This window comes from Protopterus annectens, chromosome 1.part2 (assembly GCF_019279795.1).
Source record: "Protopterus annectens isolate FY-2018-M chromosome 1.part2, PAN1.0, whole genome shotgun sequence".
Lineage (NCBI taxonomy): Eukaryota > Metazoa > Chordata > Ceratodontiformes > Protopteridae > Protopterus > Protopterus annectens.
Window position 1 is genome coordinate 700,431,296 of NC_056727.1, and position 19,201 is coordinate 700,450,496.

At 42.9% G+C, this 19,201-nt stretch overlaps 1 protein-coding gene across 1 annotated transcript in view; it reads right to left on the reverse strand.

Moving 5' to 3' along the window:
* LOC122792405 overlaps window positions 1–19,201 on the reverse strand; it is a 2,471,936-nt gene that overhangs the window by 1,006,057 nt on the left and 1,446,678 nt on the right. Inside the window, exons 17-18 of the mRNA XM_044060193.1 lie at window positions 12,891–13,042; window positions 12,638–12,785 (exon numbers count right to left, since the gene is read on the reverse strand). Of these exons, the coding sequence (XP_043916128.1) occupies window positions 12,638–12,785; window positions 12,891–13,042 (300 nt within the window). The remainder of the gene's footprint in view (window positions 1–12,637; window positions 12,786–12,890; window positions 13,043–19,201) is intronic.

Genomic DNA, 19,201 nt, shown 5'->3' on the forward strand with positions numbered 1-19,201 from the left:
AAAAATCCTCTGGAGGGAAAGCAGAGGGAAGTGTCCTCTGCATCAGAATCCTCATAAATAGATAAGGGCAAACCCAGATCATCAGAAGAATCAGAAAAATCAGAATTCGGGTCAGAAGATTCATAAACAACTTCAGTCCTAGGTCTCTTAGAAGGGGGAGGTTGGCTTCCCCTGATTAAAGTTATAAGATTTTCAGCGATTCATATTTGTTTTTTAGGCATAGAGGCCTGAGCATGCAGCCTGGGCATTGGTTTCCTAGGCATGGTTCGAGATTTAGGCCTAAATGAAGAAAGAGGTGTCTGTTTAATATGCAAGTCCGTGGGCCTGAATACACCCTCAGAAGCCGGTGCCTGCACAGCGGCTCGGACCCATCCAAGGTAGAGATATCCACAGGTTCTACAGTTGAAGCATCTCGCGGCATACCGGACTCCGAATGGGTCTCAGTAGAGGCCTGTGAATCAGAAGTAGTGGGTATCAGGGGCTGCGAAAGCGCCTCACTGAGTACCGGCGAACTGGCGACTGGCTTAGGAGAAGCGTCATCGGCAGCTTTAGACCTAGGCGGCCTGTCTCTGTCTTTATCTTTGTGTTTTTTCGGAATCCAGTTAATCGGATGGCTAACCGATGGCATTTCTGGATAATTAAACCAAGAACCGAAATATTGAGAGGTGAAAATATACAGACAACGGATAGTGCGCTGATTAAATAAAGCACAAAACCAACCAGCAAGGTATGTCGTGGTCACAGCCCAGACAAAGAACACAGTACGAATGAAAATCTTTGTGAGGTATTTGCTTTCCACAAGTAATGCAATTATTAACTCTTACTGACATCGGTAAGGAACAAGAAAAAGTTTCCCCAACAGGGTGCTTAACTTTAGTTGAAGACTTTGGTTCTGAAACTCAAAAAAGAAAATTTCAGGAGTCGGCCATCCAGCACTTGCGAACTGCTTCTGCTACCACACGGCAAGAAAGACTGATGTAATAGCATCGGCTGCATGTTTTATACCCCTGACGTCATGGAAGAAGGGACAGCATCCAACGCAGGACCCAAGACTTTGTTAATCAGGCCGACTGAGGGCTACCGCAAGCAGATAACCCAAATGTAATGACTGCAACAGTGAAACACAAAGAACATCCGTCTTATCTATACTCAGTTTCATCCCAAGTGCATTCGGTTTTGCATTCCATTCCCCTACCCTTTACTGAAGTTCATGCTCAATGTCTGCTCGTAATAACACACCATCTGCATACAGCAACTTTTTGATCCGTCCCCTCTGACCTGTTTGCTAATGTAGTCCATCACAAGTATGAATAGCAGTGGACTCTTATCTGAACCCTGATGCACACCCATTCCCACTGGTAACCCCTCTGTGGTCCTTGTACATAGGTTGCACTAATTCTACCAATGTTTCTATGACTTCACACTACTGCAGGGCTGCTCAAATCAACTTTGAAACCTTGTCATATGCTTTCTCAAAGTCCAGGAATGCCCATGTGAACTCTCTCCTTGTCTCTAGCTTCTTCTCAACTGTTTCAATGCAAACATTGGATCGGTTGTGCTGCATCCTGATCTGAATCCAAACTGCTCATCTTCCCTCTTACTTTCAACTACTTTGGGTATTCGTTCATCAATCACCTTTCTCCAAATCTTTCATGCAATGTGACAGAAGTTTAATACTTCTACACTGCCACAGCTGGGAATGTCCCTTTCATTCTTTAACACTAGCACTAGTGTGCTTATTCTTCAGTCATGTGGTTAGATCAAGCACTTATCAGCAACAGAGCAATTAAAAAACAAGTTTGGCAGCTAGTGCAGAGGATTAAGGATGACAGAAATCTAGCAGAAGGTTTTAGACTTTGTTATTCAATCACAAACCGATCAGGAACCCTTACAAACGCATTCATGGCAATGACCTGTGGCATCCCAAACACTGGAAACATGTTGGGCTTCCTAATATTTTGGTTAAGCCAGCATGGACTTCGTTAATTCCTAAAGTATATTTGCAGAAATAGATAATCCCTTGGCAAAACCTACTAAGGAACATAAGACAGAGTACATTAACACAAAAGCATTTGGATAATAATATGGTTTTGGTTCCAAGCAAACAATTCTAGCAAAAATACAGGAGATTCTAGACATTACCTAAAAGTAAAGAGAGATATTTGAAAAGTTTATTGTTATAGAAAAAGTTCAAAGTGTGTGGAGTTACTTAAAAGAGGGAAAATAAAAAGGAGTAATTAACATTTATTTTATTTATGGTGGCTTTGAGTTATGTGTACAGGGACAGATATGATTATTGAGGTAGTGGAATTTTAGTGCAGATTTAAAAGGTTTTAATGAGTCAAACTCCATAATAGGGGAAGGCAGGACATTCCATATTGGGGCAATGGAGTATGAATATAGGTTCTGTTCAGCTCTTTTATTGGGTTTAGTTATGGTTAAAAGTTGTTTGCTAGAAGAATGAAGATTGCGAGATAGTCTGTAAAAGTGTAGAATAGAATTAAGGGCAGGGCAGTTGTTGGGATTGTATATCAGTTTATGGGTAAGAGATGGTGAGTAAAATGTACGTATTGGGGGAAATCAAGTCAAGTGAAATCCAGAATTGCCTGGCAATGGTGGGTGCGGTATGGCATCCTAGAGGCAAATTTCACTATTTTATAGTAAAGTGTTTGAAGTTTACTAAGAGATGAATGAAGGTTTGAGAAGATGAGGCTTCAATAAAGGAGGAATGGGATAAGCAGAGTATTACTGACTTTTATTTTGGTTGTCTTGTCTAGATATAGTTTATGTCTATAAAGTCTGTCTAGCTTAAAATGAGTTTTTTTATATATATATATATATATACAGTACTAAGAATATGTTGCTCGAAGGTAAGTTTGTCATCAATAGTTATGCCTAACAATTTAGCTGTCTTCACTAGTTCAATTTCTGAGTTGTTTTGTGAATACATTTTAAAGTCTGGAGTTGGTGGTTTTGTTGAGAATAGCAAGAGTTTGGTTCTTTGTTGTTTAGAAGTAACTGAGTAGCATTTAGCCAGGTTTCTATAGATGAAAAGGCTTTTTGTGTAGTTTTAAGGGGGTCTGAGTGATTACTAGAAGAGGAGGAAAATAGTGGACTCGTCGGCATATTGGACAAGTGCACTCTGTTGTGAGCCCTTATCAAGGTTATTTATGAAAATGTTAAAAATCCAAAGTTCCAGGATAAATCCTTAGGGCACTCCTGTGTTATTGACCAGGTATTCAGCTAGATTATTTTGTCATCTGACAGACTGTTTTTTGTTACTGAGGTAGCTGAAAAAACATGTTAAGGAATTTAGTGAGCATCCCAGTTTTTCTAGTTGTTGAAGCAGCTTAGGGTGTGTGACCGTGTGTCTAATAAGAGTACTGTAGTTGATAGTTCAGCATCAAGGGCTTTTGTACACAGTATCACTGAATGACAGTAGGGCAGTGTTAGTACTATGTGCCGGACTCAATCCATGTTGGGTGGGTACAAGGAGATGTTGTTTCAGGAACTGAGAATGCATACATTTTTCTAAGATTTTTGATAGTGGTGAGAGTACAGAAATTGGCCGATAGTTTGACAGGTTATTAATATTACCTACTTTGTGTAGTGGCGTAATAATGGATTTTTTCCAGAGTTGGGGGACATATGATTCTGAGAGTGATCAGTTTATTAGAATACTAACTGGATGGGCTATTGCATCAGCTACTAGTTTTAGATATTGAGATGGAAGATTATCAGCAGAGAGGGAGCATCGTCTTAGTTTGGTCATACGTTTAAATACTAGGGAGGTGGATACTGGCTGTATACAGAATGGAGGAATTAATGCGCCGTGGTTAGGGGTTCGTTGATGGGGGTAGAAAGGAGGCTGAGATTGTCTTAGGTTAGGTTTGGGGTGTCTGTTAGATTATTAGATATTGGAGATGGGGTTTTGACTGGTTTAAGAATGGTATTGATAAAGTGGGAGTTGAACATATGGGCTGTTTGTTGTGGATCTTTATCAGGATTGGGTGTTGGGTTTTGTGAGGTACCAGGGTTAAGAAAGGAGGAGACAAATGTATAGACGTTTTTGGGGTTTACTTTTTTGGTTAGATAACTGTGATGAGAAATATTTTTTCTTATTAATTACAATTTATTTTGCTTTGTTTCAAACTTGCTTGTAGTTACCTTTATTTTGTGGGGTCCTGCTTTGCCATTCTTTCCATGCTCAGTCTCTGGAAAGAAGAGCTTGTTTGGTCAGTACTGTTAGCAAGGGGGCACAGTTTACTTTTGTTCTTTTGGTATGAATGGGGGCTAGGCTATTAAGTGTATCGAGAAAGACCTTGTTAAAATAATTTACAGCATCAAGAGTGTCCAATTTTGGGCTTTTGGGGTGTTTACAAATATGCTTTGGTTGAAGTGGGTAAGGTTTCTGGAGGTCCTAAAGGAGTGAGTTTTAGATATTTGAGTATGGGAACTATGAGTATAGGCTGGTAAATGGTTACTTAAGGTATCAGGGAGGATTCTGGTGTTGGGAAATTTATGCTGGTGTGATACAAGGATACAATCTAACTTGACTCAGGACGATTTGATGAGGTACGTGTAGGGCCTGTGATAAGTTGAGTAAAACTATGTAAGTTAATACTATTTAGAGAGGAATTTGAGGTTATGACCTGTCAATATTTTTATTTCCAAGAATGATTGTTTCAACGGACATATTATCGTTTGCCCAAGATAGTACCGCTTCCAAAATAAGGATATTTTGGCCAGGGAGAATATACACAGCAACAATACATACCTGTTTATTGCTCTTAAGGTACAGGGATGCAGTTAGAAGTTCAATGTTGCCAAAGGTAGGAACTGGTTTTGGAAGGACAGTAACTGTTAAGGACTCACAATAAATTAAGGCTACACCCCTGCCTTTTTATGGAGTCTATCATTTTGAAGGATGTTGTTCCCTGATGGAATAATTTCAGTATCTGATGCACGTTTCTTTAGCCATGTTTCTGTTACAACATCCGGGGTATGTAGAGCCAAGCCATGTATGGAATTTAGTAATTTTGTTACAGATACTACGTGCATTTACAGTTATTATAAATAGGTTTTGATTGATGGAGGATTTATCTATTTTATTTATTTATTTAACATTTGTTTACTGGGAAGTCCAACTTAGAATGAAGCCAATTTTCAGCAGAGGCCCTGGAAGAAATCCTCCAGACGCATGTCTTTGTAACATGGGAGGAAACCAGAGTACCTCGAGAAAACCCATACAAACACAGGGGAGGACATATAGACTCCGCACAGAAGGCACTCCAGCCGAGAACTGAACTAGAGAATTTCTTGATGTTAAGCGACGCCGCTACCATTACACCAGGTTGGACTGATGTTGGCGAGTTGTTGGTGCCAGGACTGGGATGAATATCACCACACTTGGAGCTGATGTATAACTGTTTGTAAGTTATGTTTTTTTAAAAGAAACCTAGGTACGGGAAATTATACTAGTTTAAGTTTGATATTTATTGGATAAATCCTTAGTTTAGTTGGATATATGTTACTACAGTTAAGTAGGGAGGATGAGATGTTTGAATAACTGCATGTGTTGGTATAGGTTGGGTTGGTGATACTGAGGATGAAATGTCTACTGAGATGTGAAGGCAGGTATCTTGTGTCAATATGAGCAAAGGGGAAAGAAGGATAATTATAAAGGTAATACGTTTTATGGTATAGGTCATTTTTAATAATGTGGATAAGCAGTGATGGGAGGAATGTGCAAAGTAGGTTTTGAGTCTGGGACTGGGTAGGGGTGGAAGGTTCCAGTAAGAATGAGAACTTACGGGGAGGGAAGCAAGGAGAGGATGGTGTTACAACTATGAGGGAGGTTACTGTTTCACAAAGATTGGGGAGGGACTAAGATAGGTATAAATCTATTGGAAAGGGGTGGGTGGAAATAAGGGTAGGGTAGAGCAGCGAAATGAGCTTGAGCACAGCGAGGGCGAAAGGAGCAGGGCTACACCCAGAGACTTTTCCAATCCAGAAGCAATCAGTTAGCATGAAAGATTCTACTGTTACTGGGAATTAAACTAGGCTGGATAAACAACAAAACAGAGGAGGAATGATGAAACCTTTAGAGGATGTAGTACAGAAAACATATAGTAGTTATGTACTCACCATAATGTTCCATCTGCATTGACGATTTTTTATCTCTCCTCACATATGGGTTCAGATCCAATCCATCGGATCCAACTTAGCCACTCCTAAGCTCATGGCAACCAAAAACGCTATTGGATACCACCCCTTGCGCACATTGCATCTCTCTCTATCACCTCAGATCTTGTTTGCTATAATTACCATAAAAAATACAGAAAGAGAACTTAAGTCAGAAAATTTTGAAGGAGACCATTTCTGGAGTATTAGAGATGATAAAACATCCTGAAATTTTGATTCACATTCATCTAGAAAAAAAGGCGGCGGGGGGGGGGGGTGTGCTGGAGGGAGGGGATATGAAGAGAGATGAAAAAAATCGACAATACAGATGGAACGTTATGGTGAGTACATACCTTCTTTATCTAATATCGTCAACTTTTCATCTCATCCTCATATAAGGGACAGAGTTCCCAGCTTCCTTTATCCTGGGTGGAGTCATGGGAGGCTGTTCCTCAGAACCATCGAACCAAAGGAAGCTCTTACCCTGGAGATGAAATCCAACTTGTAATTAAGGGATAAAGGTATCATGGGAGGCTGTTCCTCAGAACCATCGAACCAAAGGAAGCTCTTACCCTGGAGATGAAATCCAACTTGTAATTAAGGGATAAATGTATGATGATTGGCCAATGTGGCCAATGCACCAATCTCATCTATACAGGCATTGGGGTTTGAAAAACTCTGGATGTAGCCATTGCCCTGGTCGAGAGGGCTCTAAATGTTTTAGAAGGATTTATACACCTTTCATGGTGTAAAAAAAAAAAAGAAATGCAATAAGAGAGTCATTCAGATAAAAGTAACTTTGGATACTTGTAGGCCTTTTCTAGGGCATACAAAGGCAATAAACAATTGACTTGCTTTCCGAAACTCGTTAGTCCGATGCAAATAGAAATGTAACTGTCTATGAACATCCAGCAAATACAGAACTTATTCACCTTTGCTGCAGAAGTTAGAAAAGAAAACAGGCAAACGTATGGCCTGATTAATATTTGTTTGCTAAACTACCTTGAGCAGAAAGGAGGGGTTGGTATGTAGAGAACCTCTGTCCTTACGAAATATCAAATATGGAGGCTGGGAAGACAGTGCCTGGATTTCTGACATTCTTCTTGCCGATGTAATAGCCACTAGAAAAAAAACAGTCTTCCAAGAAAGAAATTTAATATCTCAAGTCTGCAAAAGGTCAAAGGGTGGCTAAGCAATCAAGTGTAATACCAAGTTAAGGTCCCACAGGGGAAAGGGATCCTTGTGAGGAGGCCTTAATAACAGTGACATTTTTAAAGAATGGTTTGCAAAGCTTTTGGGAAATGAGAGATAAATTATCCTTCCCAATATGAAAATCTGAAATGTCTGCTAACTGTACTTTAACTGTAGAGGGAGCTACTTCATTATTAAAAAGGTGGGCTAAGAATTCTAAGACAGACTGAATAGGTGCTGTAAAGGGTTCGACATTGTGCTGTTGAGCCCAAATTACAAGCCTCTTCCATTTACTCTTGTAAAGGTTTTGAGTGGATGACTTATGAGACGACATCAAAATATGACGGACAAGTAAGAAGAGCATGGGTGGTCTGGCAAACAACGGAACTGGAGTAACTAAGCCGTCAGCTTGAGGTTGTGAAGGATGCTGTGAATCATTCCTGTCAGGTGTGAAAGCAGGTCTGGATGGGCTCCAGCATCCAGGGTTCCTTCTGTAGATGAGGCCAGAGGAAGGGAAAACAAAACTGTCGAGACCAATATGGCGCAATGAGAATTATTATTCTCTTCATCCTATTTGCTTTCTGAAGGAATTTGGAAATCAAGGGAATTGGTGGAAAGGCATACAATAGACCAAGGGTCCAACAGTGTATGACAGTATCCCTCGGGGATTCATCCTGTGGGGGGATCAGGACAAAGTAGCTGTTGCATTTGTTGTTTACGGGAGATGTAAAGAGGTCACAGCAAGGTTGGCCCCAACTTCGGAAAATGTCCTCTGTTACTGCCTGATTCAGGGACCACTCGTGAGGCATGAGGACAGATCAGCTCAACTTGACTGCTATCACGCTGGACTTTCCTGGAATGTGTGTTGCTAACAGAAAGCGGTTTAATGAGATCACCCACTGCCACACTCTGAGGGCTTCTCGACAGAGGGTATGATCCAGCTCCTCCTTGCTTATTGTACCAGCCTATTGACATGTTATCTGATTGAATCGCCACTGTTCCCAGAGGAAGAGCAAACTGGAATGCTTGCAAAACCAGAAGCACTGCCCTCATCTCCAAGACATTTACATGCAGACTGGTCTTGTTTGAAAACAAGGTTCCTTGGACTGTCTTCCCTAGAAAATGCTCCTCCACCCCATCTGGGAAGCATCCGTGGTCACCGTGGCCTGTGCTTGAGGGAAAACAAAGGGCCGACCTTTTGTCAACTGTTTTGACTGAATCCACCATGACAGGGTCCTTTTGCAAGCATCTGTTATGAGAATTTGGTGAAACATCGGTTGATGGATGATTGACCATTGGGCAGCTAGAAGCCACTGTAGTATCCTCATGTGAAATCTGGCTAATGCAATTAATACTACTACTGCCACCATTGAACCTAAAGCCTGTAGAACATGATGAGCAGCCACCTTCCTATTTTGGATTAATCTGTGTGGTTGACTCCTGATTGTTAGCATGTTAACACACTGCAGGGAGGAAGTTTTGCAATCATCTAAGTAGTATCCAACAGTGCTCCTGTCAACTGTAGTGTTTGGGAAGGGTCCAGGTGTGATTTTTGGCAATTTATCATTATGCCTAGTTCTGTGCGGATTTGAAGAAAAGAGCCTCTTGCATAGACAAGTAGATGCCTAGTCGGGAAAAATATGAGCCAATTGTCTAAATAAGGCAACACCTGCAATCCTTGTTGTCTCAAGTGAGCCGCAACCACTGCCATGCATTGGGTGAATACTCTGGGGATGGCAGTGAGACCAAATGGCAGTGCTCTGAACTGGTAATGACTAGCTCTCAACCGGAAGCATAAGACCACCTGTCAATTTTTATATGGTAATACACGTCCTGCAGATCTATACAACACATCCAATTGTTCTGTTCCAGGAAAGAAAGTATGGACTGAACAGTGACCATTCAGAACTTGTGACATCAAACTGACTTGTTTAATCTGCTGAGATCCAGAACTGGTCTTCAGTCTTCTGTTTTCTTTGGAACTAAAAAGAACCTTGAGTAGGTTCAGAATCCTCTCTGGTCACAGGGGACCTCTTGGATGACTTTTTTCCAGCAGTTTCTGATTTTGAATGACTGCTTGATCCCTTTGACTGGGTGGAACATCTGGGATTTTCTGTTTGAGGGGGAAATTGCAAAAAAAGAACTTGGTAACCTCTGGATATTATCCTCCACATAATCAAAAGTTATCTTTTGCCAAGCTCTCTAGTGCAGGGATAGTCGACCCCCGATTGCCTCCAGATGTGGAAAAATCGGGCCTCCACTCAGGAGCTCTGCAATGGTTTCCTGAAGAAAGTCTTTCAGGACTCCTGGTACTGTGGGGCCTCCTGTTGCAAGAGTGGCGTCTTCCATTATTGTCCCACCCCCCACCCCCCGTCTCTGGAGAAAAATCTACATATGTCCTGGTAAAAGCCTTGAGACTTCTTGAACCACATTTTTCCTCCACCTCTCTGACATTTAGGGTAGGGTTTCTGAGAAGCAGAAGAACATATGCCCACTGCAGAAAGGATCTTACCTTCCTTCTCACACCTGGATAGTATATCCTTGGATTTTGGGGGCCAAAAAGGGATGAGCCATCAAACAGGGCATTGACAAACTAAGACTTAAAAGGCTCTGCAAAATCACATAGGTGTATCCAAGCATGCCTCCTCATAGAGATGCCGGAACCAGCCACCCGACTCATTCCTTTGGCTGCATGTGCGATGAGCCTCATGGAAAAGGTAGGTACAGAGTGTAGGGTCGCTAACTGTAAAGTTAACTTTTCCTGTGCTCCCTCAGCTACAGCTCCTTCAACAGTATCTGGCAGTTCCTTGATCAGATCCCTTTTGCAACCTGGTGAAATGAGAAAGGTAGTTCAGCGAGTGCAAGGTACAGGTAGATGAAGAGAAAACTCACTTCCTTAAACTATCCATCATACTGGAATCCTTATCAGGAGGATGAATAGTGGAACTCTCCTCTAAAAGTTCCTTCTTGGTTGCCGCCACTATGACCATGACATCTACTGCAACTCATTTCATCCAGGCAGCCTTATCATTTGGGGCAGTGATTATTTTGTTCAGTCTCTGGGGAATAGTTTTGATGGAGTCCAGGGTCTCACACTCCTGCCAAGACATCAAATCTATAAGCCCATCGGTGGGCAAAGTCACCCAGGAAGCAGACGGTCGGAAACCAAATGCAGCCAGGTACACTGACTCCTCAGGTGAAGGATTAATGGACTGCCAGCCAGCTGTTTCAGAATCTTCCTGAAGGAAACATCCCCAGGAGGTGACTGAGGATCCTTCTCTCTCATTGAGGTTAGTGTCTTCCGTGGCAGACTCCTCCGTGGAGTTTAAATGCTTCCTCTTGCAAAATCTCTTCCAAAGGGCTTCTTCAGTGGGGTATGCTGGGGAAGTATCAGAAGAGACAGGGGTACCCTGAAGAGTACCCTGGTGCCTGAGGGCCCACTATCCCAATGGAATGTTCTGCTCAGAAGTAGTGCACAGGGAATCTTGATGGGCTTGAGGATCCAAGGGAGCAGATTACCTTTTAGATGCGGTGGCAGCTACGGCCCTCTACAAAGCACCAAAGATGGACTATTCCACAGTGGGGGAGGACTCCAGCTCCAACAAGCCACGCTTGCGGGTCGAGGGCCTCCCCCAGCCCAGAAGACAGCTCTCGCCAAGGGAAGAAGCCGGAGCCAAGCTTACCTGCACAGAAGCCCAGAGGTTCACTGACTGCTCTGACAGTCTGGGAGTTGAGCGCACTCATGGACTGCGAGGTTCACTACAGCTTCTGGAGCTTTCCAGCTCCAAAAAGGCCAAAGATCTCAGAGTAAAGGTCTGTTCTGAAGAAAGAGACATCTTCAGATCTGACCTGAAAGTCACCAGGTGTATCGGATCAGATGGCTCTGAAATTTACTCTGAAACTGGAGAAGGAGTAAGTAGGGGAGTAGAAGGGATGGACAGACCTAGAACCTTGTGGGTCAAGGCCAAGTGGAACTTAATAATGCCCTGTTCCCACAAGATTTCTGTACCAAACATTCCACGCCTACTTCAGTAAGGCTCCTGATTAATGGAAAGAGGATGCTGACGGGGATTTTGGTCTGCATAAGAAAGGGGACAATACCCTTGAAGGAAGTGGGTAAAAGGATGGGTCCCTGGGAATGTCAAGATCGGTATGAAAAGACATTTGTTAAGATTTGATACCAAAGGATCTGATCTATCCTCATTGGACAGCATCGGAGCCAAAGGCATCAGCTCCAGTTTGGAAGTGGTCGGCGCTGAAGGCTCCAATCGAGTCATAGATTCAGTGGAGTTAGATGTCTTAATTTTTAGCTCTGAAAGTCAGTCTGAGCAGAGGAAGGTCTCTTCTTTCCTTTATCACTGCTTTTCGAAGACAGGGAAGAAGCAGGGCTCGAACGAGCAGATTTAGGGGTCAAAGATTTGTACTTACCACCAGAAACAGCCTCTTCAAAAGCAGATGGTAGCATTCCCCTTAAAATGAGCTTATTTTTCCTTGCAACCAAAGCTATATGATTGAAGGAATGACAGTTGGCGCAATCTTCTTGTAAATGAAGAGGCCCTAAGCAGTAAATACCCAATGAGTGTGAATCGCTAAAGGGAATTTTATGTCCACAGTTTGTGTATTTTTTAAATCCAGCTGGCTTATTTTGTTTCAATGTCACAACATTAACAAAAGAATAGAGAGAATAAGAACACACACACACACAAATGTATGCTGCACTAACAGACACCAAAGGACAGCAAAAAGGGAAACAATTATTTATTTCTTTATTTATATATATATTTTTTTGACCCGGGAGGGGGGGGGATACCATTAAAGATAAAAGGGATGGGGAATAACCTATAAAAAAACGGTTACTAGCTGGAAAAGAGAGAGAGAGAGAAATGAAAGTAACTTAAGAGAATCGTCCATCTCAAAATTGTAAGAAAAGAAGTCTGGTCGAGGGAGCCCTCCCCTCTTTTGACACTGACAAGGGCACAATTACATAAAACCTAACATGCCAGGAGTAGGAGTCCTCCTAAGACTGTCAAAAAACTCAACCACCTGTTAACAAACTCAAGTTGATGGTGACAGGATTAGCATTAAGAAAACAAAACATCAGAAAAAATATATATGGCAGAGAAACATTTACTACATTACTTCCCAGACAGCCCGACTGAACACTTATGAAGTAGCTCAAACACCTATGTACGTCAAGGAAGCAACATATGTTTTTCCTGCAGGTATCCTACTGTGTGAGGAAATACTTAAATTGTTTACTTACTGCTGAAGTGCTTTCTTTTGTCTGTGTACCGTGTTCTTTAACCAATACATCATAAGCCAGTTTTGCTGAATTCTGCCTTGCTTCTTCTACTGTTGGTCCATAAGCCTCTGAAAGCACCCGCTGCCCAAGCATCCATTTACAGCAACATCTAAGAGATTGCAACAGGCAAGAATTAATGCAGTTTTCATGATCACATAAAAAAATTAAAGAAGAAAGTTAACTAAACCCATGTCTCTTTCAAATTAAAACTTACTTTTGCGGAAGAGGGAAATTAGATAAAGAATCAGTGGCATTAATTTTCAAATTGTTTCTCTTGGCAAAAACAACCAAAGAAAGAATGTGATTTTCTGTAGGTATTGACGCAGAGCATGCCGCTATATGGGTTGAATCTTTCGCAACTTTTGCCTAAAAAAAAAGAATTAACAACAGTTTATATAGTAGCAGGAAACTGGATTTCTGTCATATACAAATACATTTTAATGAGACTTCATATGCCCCAGAATTAAAGTATCACTGAGAGCTACATGTTCACAATTTGCTGAATAAGAATACGAAAGTCATCAAGATTACTGGTTTTATTTTCTTGAGTAGCAGTCACCAGTCAGACATGACTCTTAGTATATCTGGTGGAACACCCATGATTCAGTTGGAAGTAAAATGATTTAAAAGGCTGCCATTTAGGAAGGAACCATCTATAAAGTAAAGTTGTGTACCATAAATGTAGATGTTCGAGTGTATTCACTGTTGCAGTCATTAAAAAGTACAGTTTTGTACCTACCATAAATGTAGATGTTCGAGTGCTAATACAGCTGCAGTCATAACAGATGGGTTCTCCTGCCGTCAGGCGGGTCCTCGGTCGGCCGAATTCCAAAGTCTAGGTCCACCGTCGGTTGCCGTCACTTCTTCCCTGACGTCAGTGCGACAGGGGTATAAAAGAACCAGCCGACGCCATCTTCTTCAGTTTTTCTTGCCCCAGATGTCAGGTGCCCCCAAAAGGAAGGCAATACATAAATTTGTGTAATAAAGCAATGCCATATAATCAAAATACAGTAGTGCAAGCAAATACACCATAAATGAATACCCCAATCAGGTTGTACGAGGAAGTGTTAGCCACTAGGCCTGTCCCAAGAGGGGAAGGAAGGAGGGAAACCTGGACTGCAGCTGTATTAGCACTCGAACATCTACATTTATGGTAGGTACAAAACTGTACTATGTTCATTGTGCATACAGCTGCAGTCATAACAGATGGGTAGAATCCCAAAGCTAAGAAAGGGGTGGTAGGCACTAGGTGGAACTAGGAGGAGCCAGGATGCCCTGCAAGACTGCAGTGGCAAAGCCTGCTCTTATTTTGGAGTATAATGGTAGGTGGTAGTGCTTGGAGAAGGTATGCACAGAACTCCAAGTGGCTGCTTCCAAAATATCTTTGGTAGGAACTCCTCTGAGGAAAGCCGCAGAGGTAGCTGTGGCCCTTGTGGAGTGAGATTTGATGCCTGCAGGCACAATTTTGCCATGAAAAGTGTAACAAAAGCGTATGCAGTGGGCTATCCATTTTGAGATTGTCTGTTTGGAAATTGGCTTCCCTTGAGCTCCTATAGAATAGGACACAAAGAGCTGTTCTGATTTTCTGAAAGGCTTTGTTCTGTCCAAATAATAACGCAGTTGCCTGTGGATGTCCAAGGAATGTAGTAATCTCTCCCCCTTGATTCAAAGCTACCCTGGATACCACTTTTGGCATAAAGGACGGGTTGGTTCGTAAGGAAACCCTGTCATGATGGAAGATGATAAAAGGCTGCACAGCCATGAGGGCTTGTTGTTCCGATACCCTACGAGCTGAGGTAATAGCCAGAAGGAAAGCTGCTTTCCAGGACAAATATTGCAAATCTGTTGAGGCAGCTGGCTCAAAAGGAGGCAAGATCAGCTTTTCTAGAATGAAATTGAGATCCCAAGCAGGTATTGGCTGTTTCCTTGGGGGTTTAATATTCTTAGCCCCTCTGAGGAACTGTCTTAAGAGGGGGTGAAAGAATAAAGGTGGATCAGTGTTGTATTCTGCAGAAATGGCTGAGGCATGGATTTTGATGGAAGAGAATGAAAGCCCACTGCTTAGCAGCTCAGCTAGATACTGTAAAATTTGAGGTCAGTTCGGTTTTCCAGGATTCTGGCCCTTTTTCTCATTCCAGGCACAAAACCGTTTCCATTTTGCGGAGTAAGCTTTTCTAGTAGACGGCCTTCTGGCCTCCAAAATGACATCTTGCACCTCCTTGGATAGTAGGGTCTGTTGTGATGTTAAGGAATCTTCCATGCGGCGAGATTGAGTGTTTTCAGCTGACTGTGAAGAGTTTTGAAGTTGTGCTGAGTCAGAAGAAGAGGCATTAGAGGCAGGGTCCAAGGTGGGGAATGCGTCAGGCTCCTCAGGAGTGGGTACCAGTGTTGTCTTGGCCAATCTGGAGCAATGAGAACCATCTTTGGTCTGTCTGCTCTGGTTTTTAATAGAACTTTGGGCAGCAGAGGAAGAGGTGGGAAGGCATAAACTGTCATTGTTGTCCAACTGAAAGAGAGAGTGTCCACTCTCCAGGCTTTTGGATGAAAAATCCTTGAGCAGAATTTTGTCAATTGGTGATTTTTGTGGGAGACAAAGAGATCTATGCCTGGCCTTCCCCATGCTTGAATTATCTCTGTAAAAACTTGAGGATGCAACTTCCATTCGTGTGGATCTGTCATATATCTGCTTAGGTTGTCTGCCAGCGTGTTTTCCTTGCCTGGCAAGTACTGTGCTTTAAGTTCGATTTGTAAGTCCAGAGCCATGTTCCAAAGTGACATGGCCAGCCTGCATAGGGGGTATGAATGGGTTCCTCCCTGTTTGTTTATGCACCACATTACTGTGGTGTTGTCTGTCATTATCAATAGTTGACCTGGATGCAGAAGGTCTTTGAAAGCTATAATAGCATTTATTACTGCTAGCATTTCCTTTTGATTGATGTGAAGGTGCTTTTCTTTTTGGGACCATTTGCCCTGAATGCACTGATCTGTCATGTGCGCCCCCCCCCCAGGCGTAGTCCGAGGCACCTGTTGTGATGACTTGATTTGCTTGAGGCTTGCTGAATGGGAGACCTGTGTTTGTTTGGCATGCTTGAGCCCACCACAGAAATTCCTTTTGAAGACATAGAATTAGTGGTATTATTGTTTCCAAACTGTGGCTGTGTTGAGACTATAGGTTTTTCAGGTACCATTAAAGTTTCCTCATATGCAGCTTTGCACATGGGATTAGTAGGATGCAAGATGCCATGAATCCCAGAGCCTGCAGGATTTTCCTTGCAGTCAGCCTGGTGAAATTTGCTAATGTTCTGAAGTATTGAGTTAGTTGCCCCTGCTTCTCTGGCGTGAGGTAGGCCATCTGGGTGTTTGTGTCCAAGTTGGCACCCAGGAAAATTATTTTCCGAGAGGGTATTAGTCTTGATTTCTTTTTGTTCTGTGTATCCCAGAGAATTCAACAACATTATTACATAAGCCAGATGTTTCAGAAGTATGTGATTGCTGTCCGCTTGGATCAGGCAGTCGTCCAAATAGGGGTATATTTGTATCCCTTGAAGTCTGCAGTAGGCAATTACTGATGCCAGGCATTTCGTGAATACTCTGGGCGCAGTAGATAAGCCAAAGGGCAATGCAGAGAATTGATAATGGGTTGAACCTGCAAGAAATCTGAGGTATCTTCTGCAATTTTGTCTGATTGGGACATGCAGGTATGCCTCCTTGAGGTCCAATGTTACCAGCCAAGACTCCTTGCCCAGCATGGGAAGAAGCAGCTGTAAAGTGAGAATCTTGAATTTTGGTACGAGTAAAAATGTGTTTAGGATGGATAGGTCCAAAATAGGTCTCCAATCTTTTCCCTTCCTTGGTACCAGGAATAGTCTGGAATAAAAACCTTGACCCTGTTCGTGAGTTGGTACCTCTTGAATAGCTTTCATGTCCATGAGATCTGAAATTTGTCTTTGTGCCTCTGCCCTTTGATGGTGTGTCAGGTTTGGCATGCCTCTCATTTTTGGAAGGGTGCAAAAATGGAATCTGTAGCCTCTGTTTATAATGTCCAGGATCCATTTGTCTTTTGTGACAATATGCCAATTTTTTGAAAATAATGCCAGTTTTCCACCTAAGGGTGCTGCCATTTGAGCCTTGCTTGGCATGCAAAGGGGAAAGTCATTGGGCTTGCTTTCTGAATGGCTGCAAACTATCCTCAACCACCTCTTTGTGTAGGAGTTTGCCATTGTCTGCCTCTAAACGATCCTTGAGATTACCCTCTGCCCCTCGGGTGCCTGTATCTACCTCTTTGGGGTCTGTCCGTGGTTGGAAAGGACCAACTTTTGGAAGGCCGATTTCTACTGAAGCGTGGAGGTTGTACCTGTAGAAAATCTTTCACTGTTTGCATTGATTTAGCCTTTTCCTCCATTTTCTTTAATACCTCCTCAGCCTTAACACCAAATAATACATCCTTTTGAAGAGGAGCATCTAGCAATTTAGCTTTGACATGATCTGTTAAGGTTTGTTCCTTGAGCCAGGCATGTCTACGTGTCACTGATCCTGTAACAGCAGCTCTACATGAGGCCTCTAGAGCATCAAAACCACAATGCAAGGTATGTTTACCCACTTGTTCTGCACTATGCATCAAATCCTGCAACTCCAAGTCTGGTGGTTCAGGTTGTGACATTTTACTTCTCAATTGTGATAACAGAAACTGTTGGTACTTTAGCATATGGAAAAAGAAGTTATGTACTCACCATAACGTTCCATCTGAGTAGGTACTTCATTTGTCTGCAACCTGTGGGTATCGGATCCGAGCCGGCAGCTTTCCAAGCTACAAGATCCGAGCTCCTAGCTCCTCCCCCTACCCATAATCCCCTGTTATGTGCTACATTACCTCAGATCGAATTTTTTTGCCTCTTACACAACTCCTACCTTTGATAGAGGAAGCAACACCAGATAAACTGTCCTAAGGCAGAACAAGATCTCTTTGGTGATAGGAATCCTGAAAGGTTCGGGGGATGGCAGGGGGGGGGGGGTTGGTTGCAAACAAATGAAGTACCTACTCAGATGGAACGTTATGGTGAGTACATAACTTCTTTATCTGAAGTAGTTACTTCATTTGCTCTGCAACCTGTGGGACAGAGTCCCCAGCTACCTAGGGAGAAACCCTGGGCAGCCTATGGAAGGATATTCCGAAGCACCGCAGAGCCAAAGGAAGCCCTACCTCTCGATACCATATCCAACTTATAACGAGAAATAAACGTATGTGAACAGGACCAGGTAGCTGCAGAGCATACGTCATCCAAGGGGATCCTAGACCAGAAGGCTGCAGAGGTGGCCACAGCCCTCGTAGAGTGAGCGCGAATTCCCGTAGGAACCAGTTTGCCTGCAGATAAGTACCCGTGGACTATGCATTGACAAATCCAATTTGCTACAGTCACTTTAGAAATGGCCTTACCCATGGCTGATTTAGCAAATGACACGAACAAATGGTCCGATTTGCGAAAATCCTTAGTCCTGTGCAGGTAGAAACGCAGTTGTCTGTGCACATCCAATTTATGCAATGTGTATTCTCCTTTATACTGAAAGTTTGGGAAGAACACGGGTAAGTTTATTGATTGATTGATATTTGACTCCGAAGCCACCTTAGGTAAGAACGACGGATTAGTCCTGAGGAACACTCTATCCTTATGAAAAATGAAATAAGGATGCTTCATACATAAGGCTTGAAGTTCTGACACCCTTTTGGCTGAAATAATGGCCACCAAAAAGGCTGTTTTCCAGGGCAAGAACTTTAATGGAACCGAAGCCGCGGGTTCAAAGGGTGGGCCTGTCAAGGCTTGTAAGACTAAGGCCAAATACCATGGAGGCACCACCACTTTCACCGGAGGCTTCAAGAGGAAAACGCCCTGTAAGAAGGTTTTACATAATTTTGTAGAAGCCAAAGATCCTAGTCCGTCTCCCACATGGAAATGGGAGATGGCTGCCAATTGCACCTTAACTGTTGAGGCACTTGCTCCTTGTCTGAATATCAGAGACAGGAAGTCTAGAATACTAGGAATAGGAACTGTAAATGGATCCAGGCCTCTATCTTTGGCCCAGACAGAGAAGCGTTTCCATTTGCTGTAGTAAATCTTCCTAGTAGTCGGATTATGTGCTGCGACTAGAATGGCCTTAACAGGAGATGAGATACCGGGAGTCCTAGCCATCAGTGGAACTGGAGCAACCAAGCCACAAGCTTGAGGTTCACCAGGTTCAGGGTTTGTAATCCCGCCGGATGTGAAATCAGGTCTGGAATGGGATCCAGTATCCATGGCGGAGATACACTGCGAGACCGCAGGTACGGGAACCAGATCTGGCGAGGCCAGAATGGGGCTATGAGGATAACTCTGCTCCCCAACCGACGGGCTTTCTGTATGAACTTGGTCATGCGCGGAAGGGGTGGATAGGCATACAGTAGACTGGACGGCCAAGGATGAACTAGAGCGTCTCTGGGATTCTCCCCTTCGGGGGGAAGTATTGCGAAGTACTTGCTGCATTTTGTGTTTA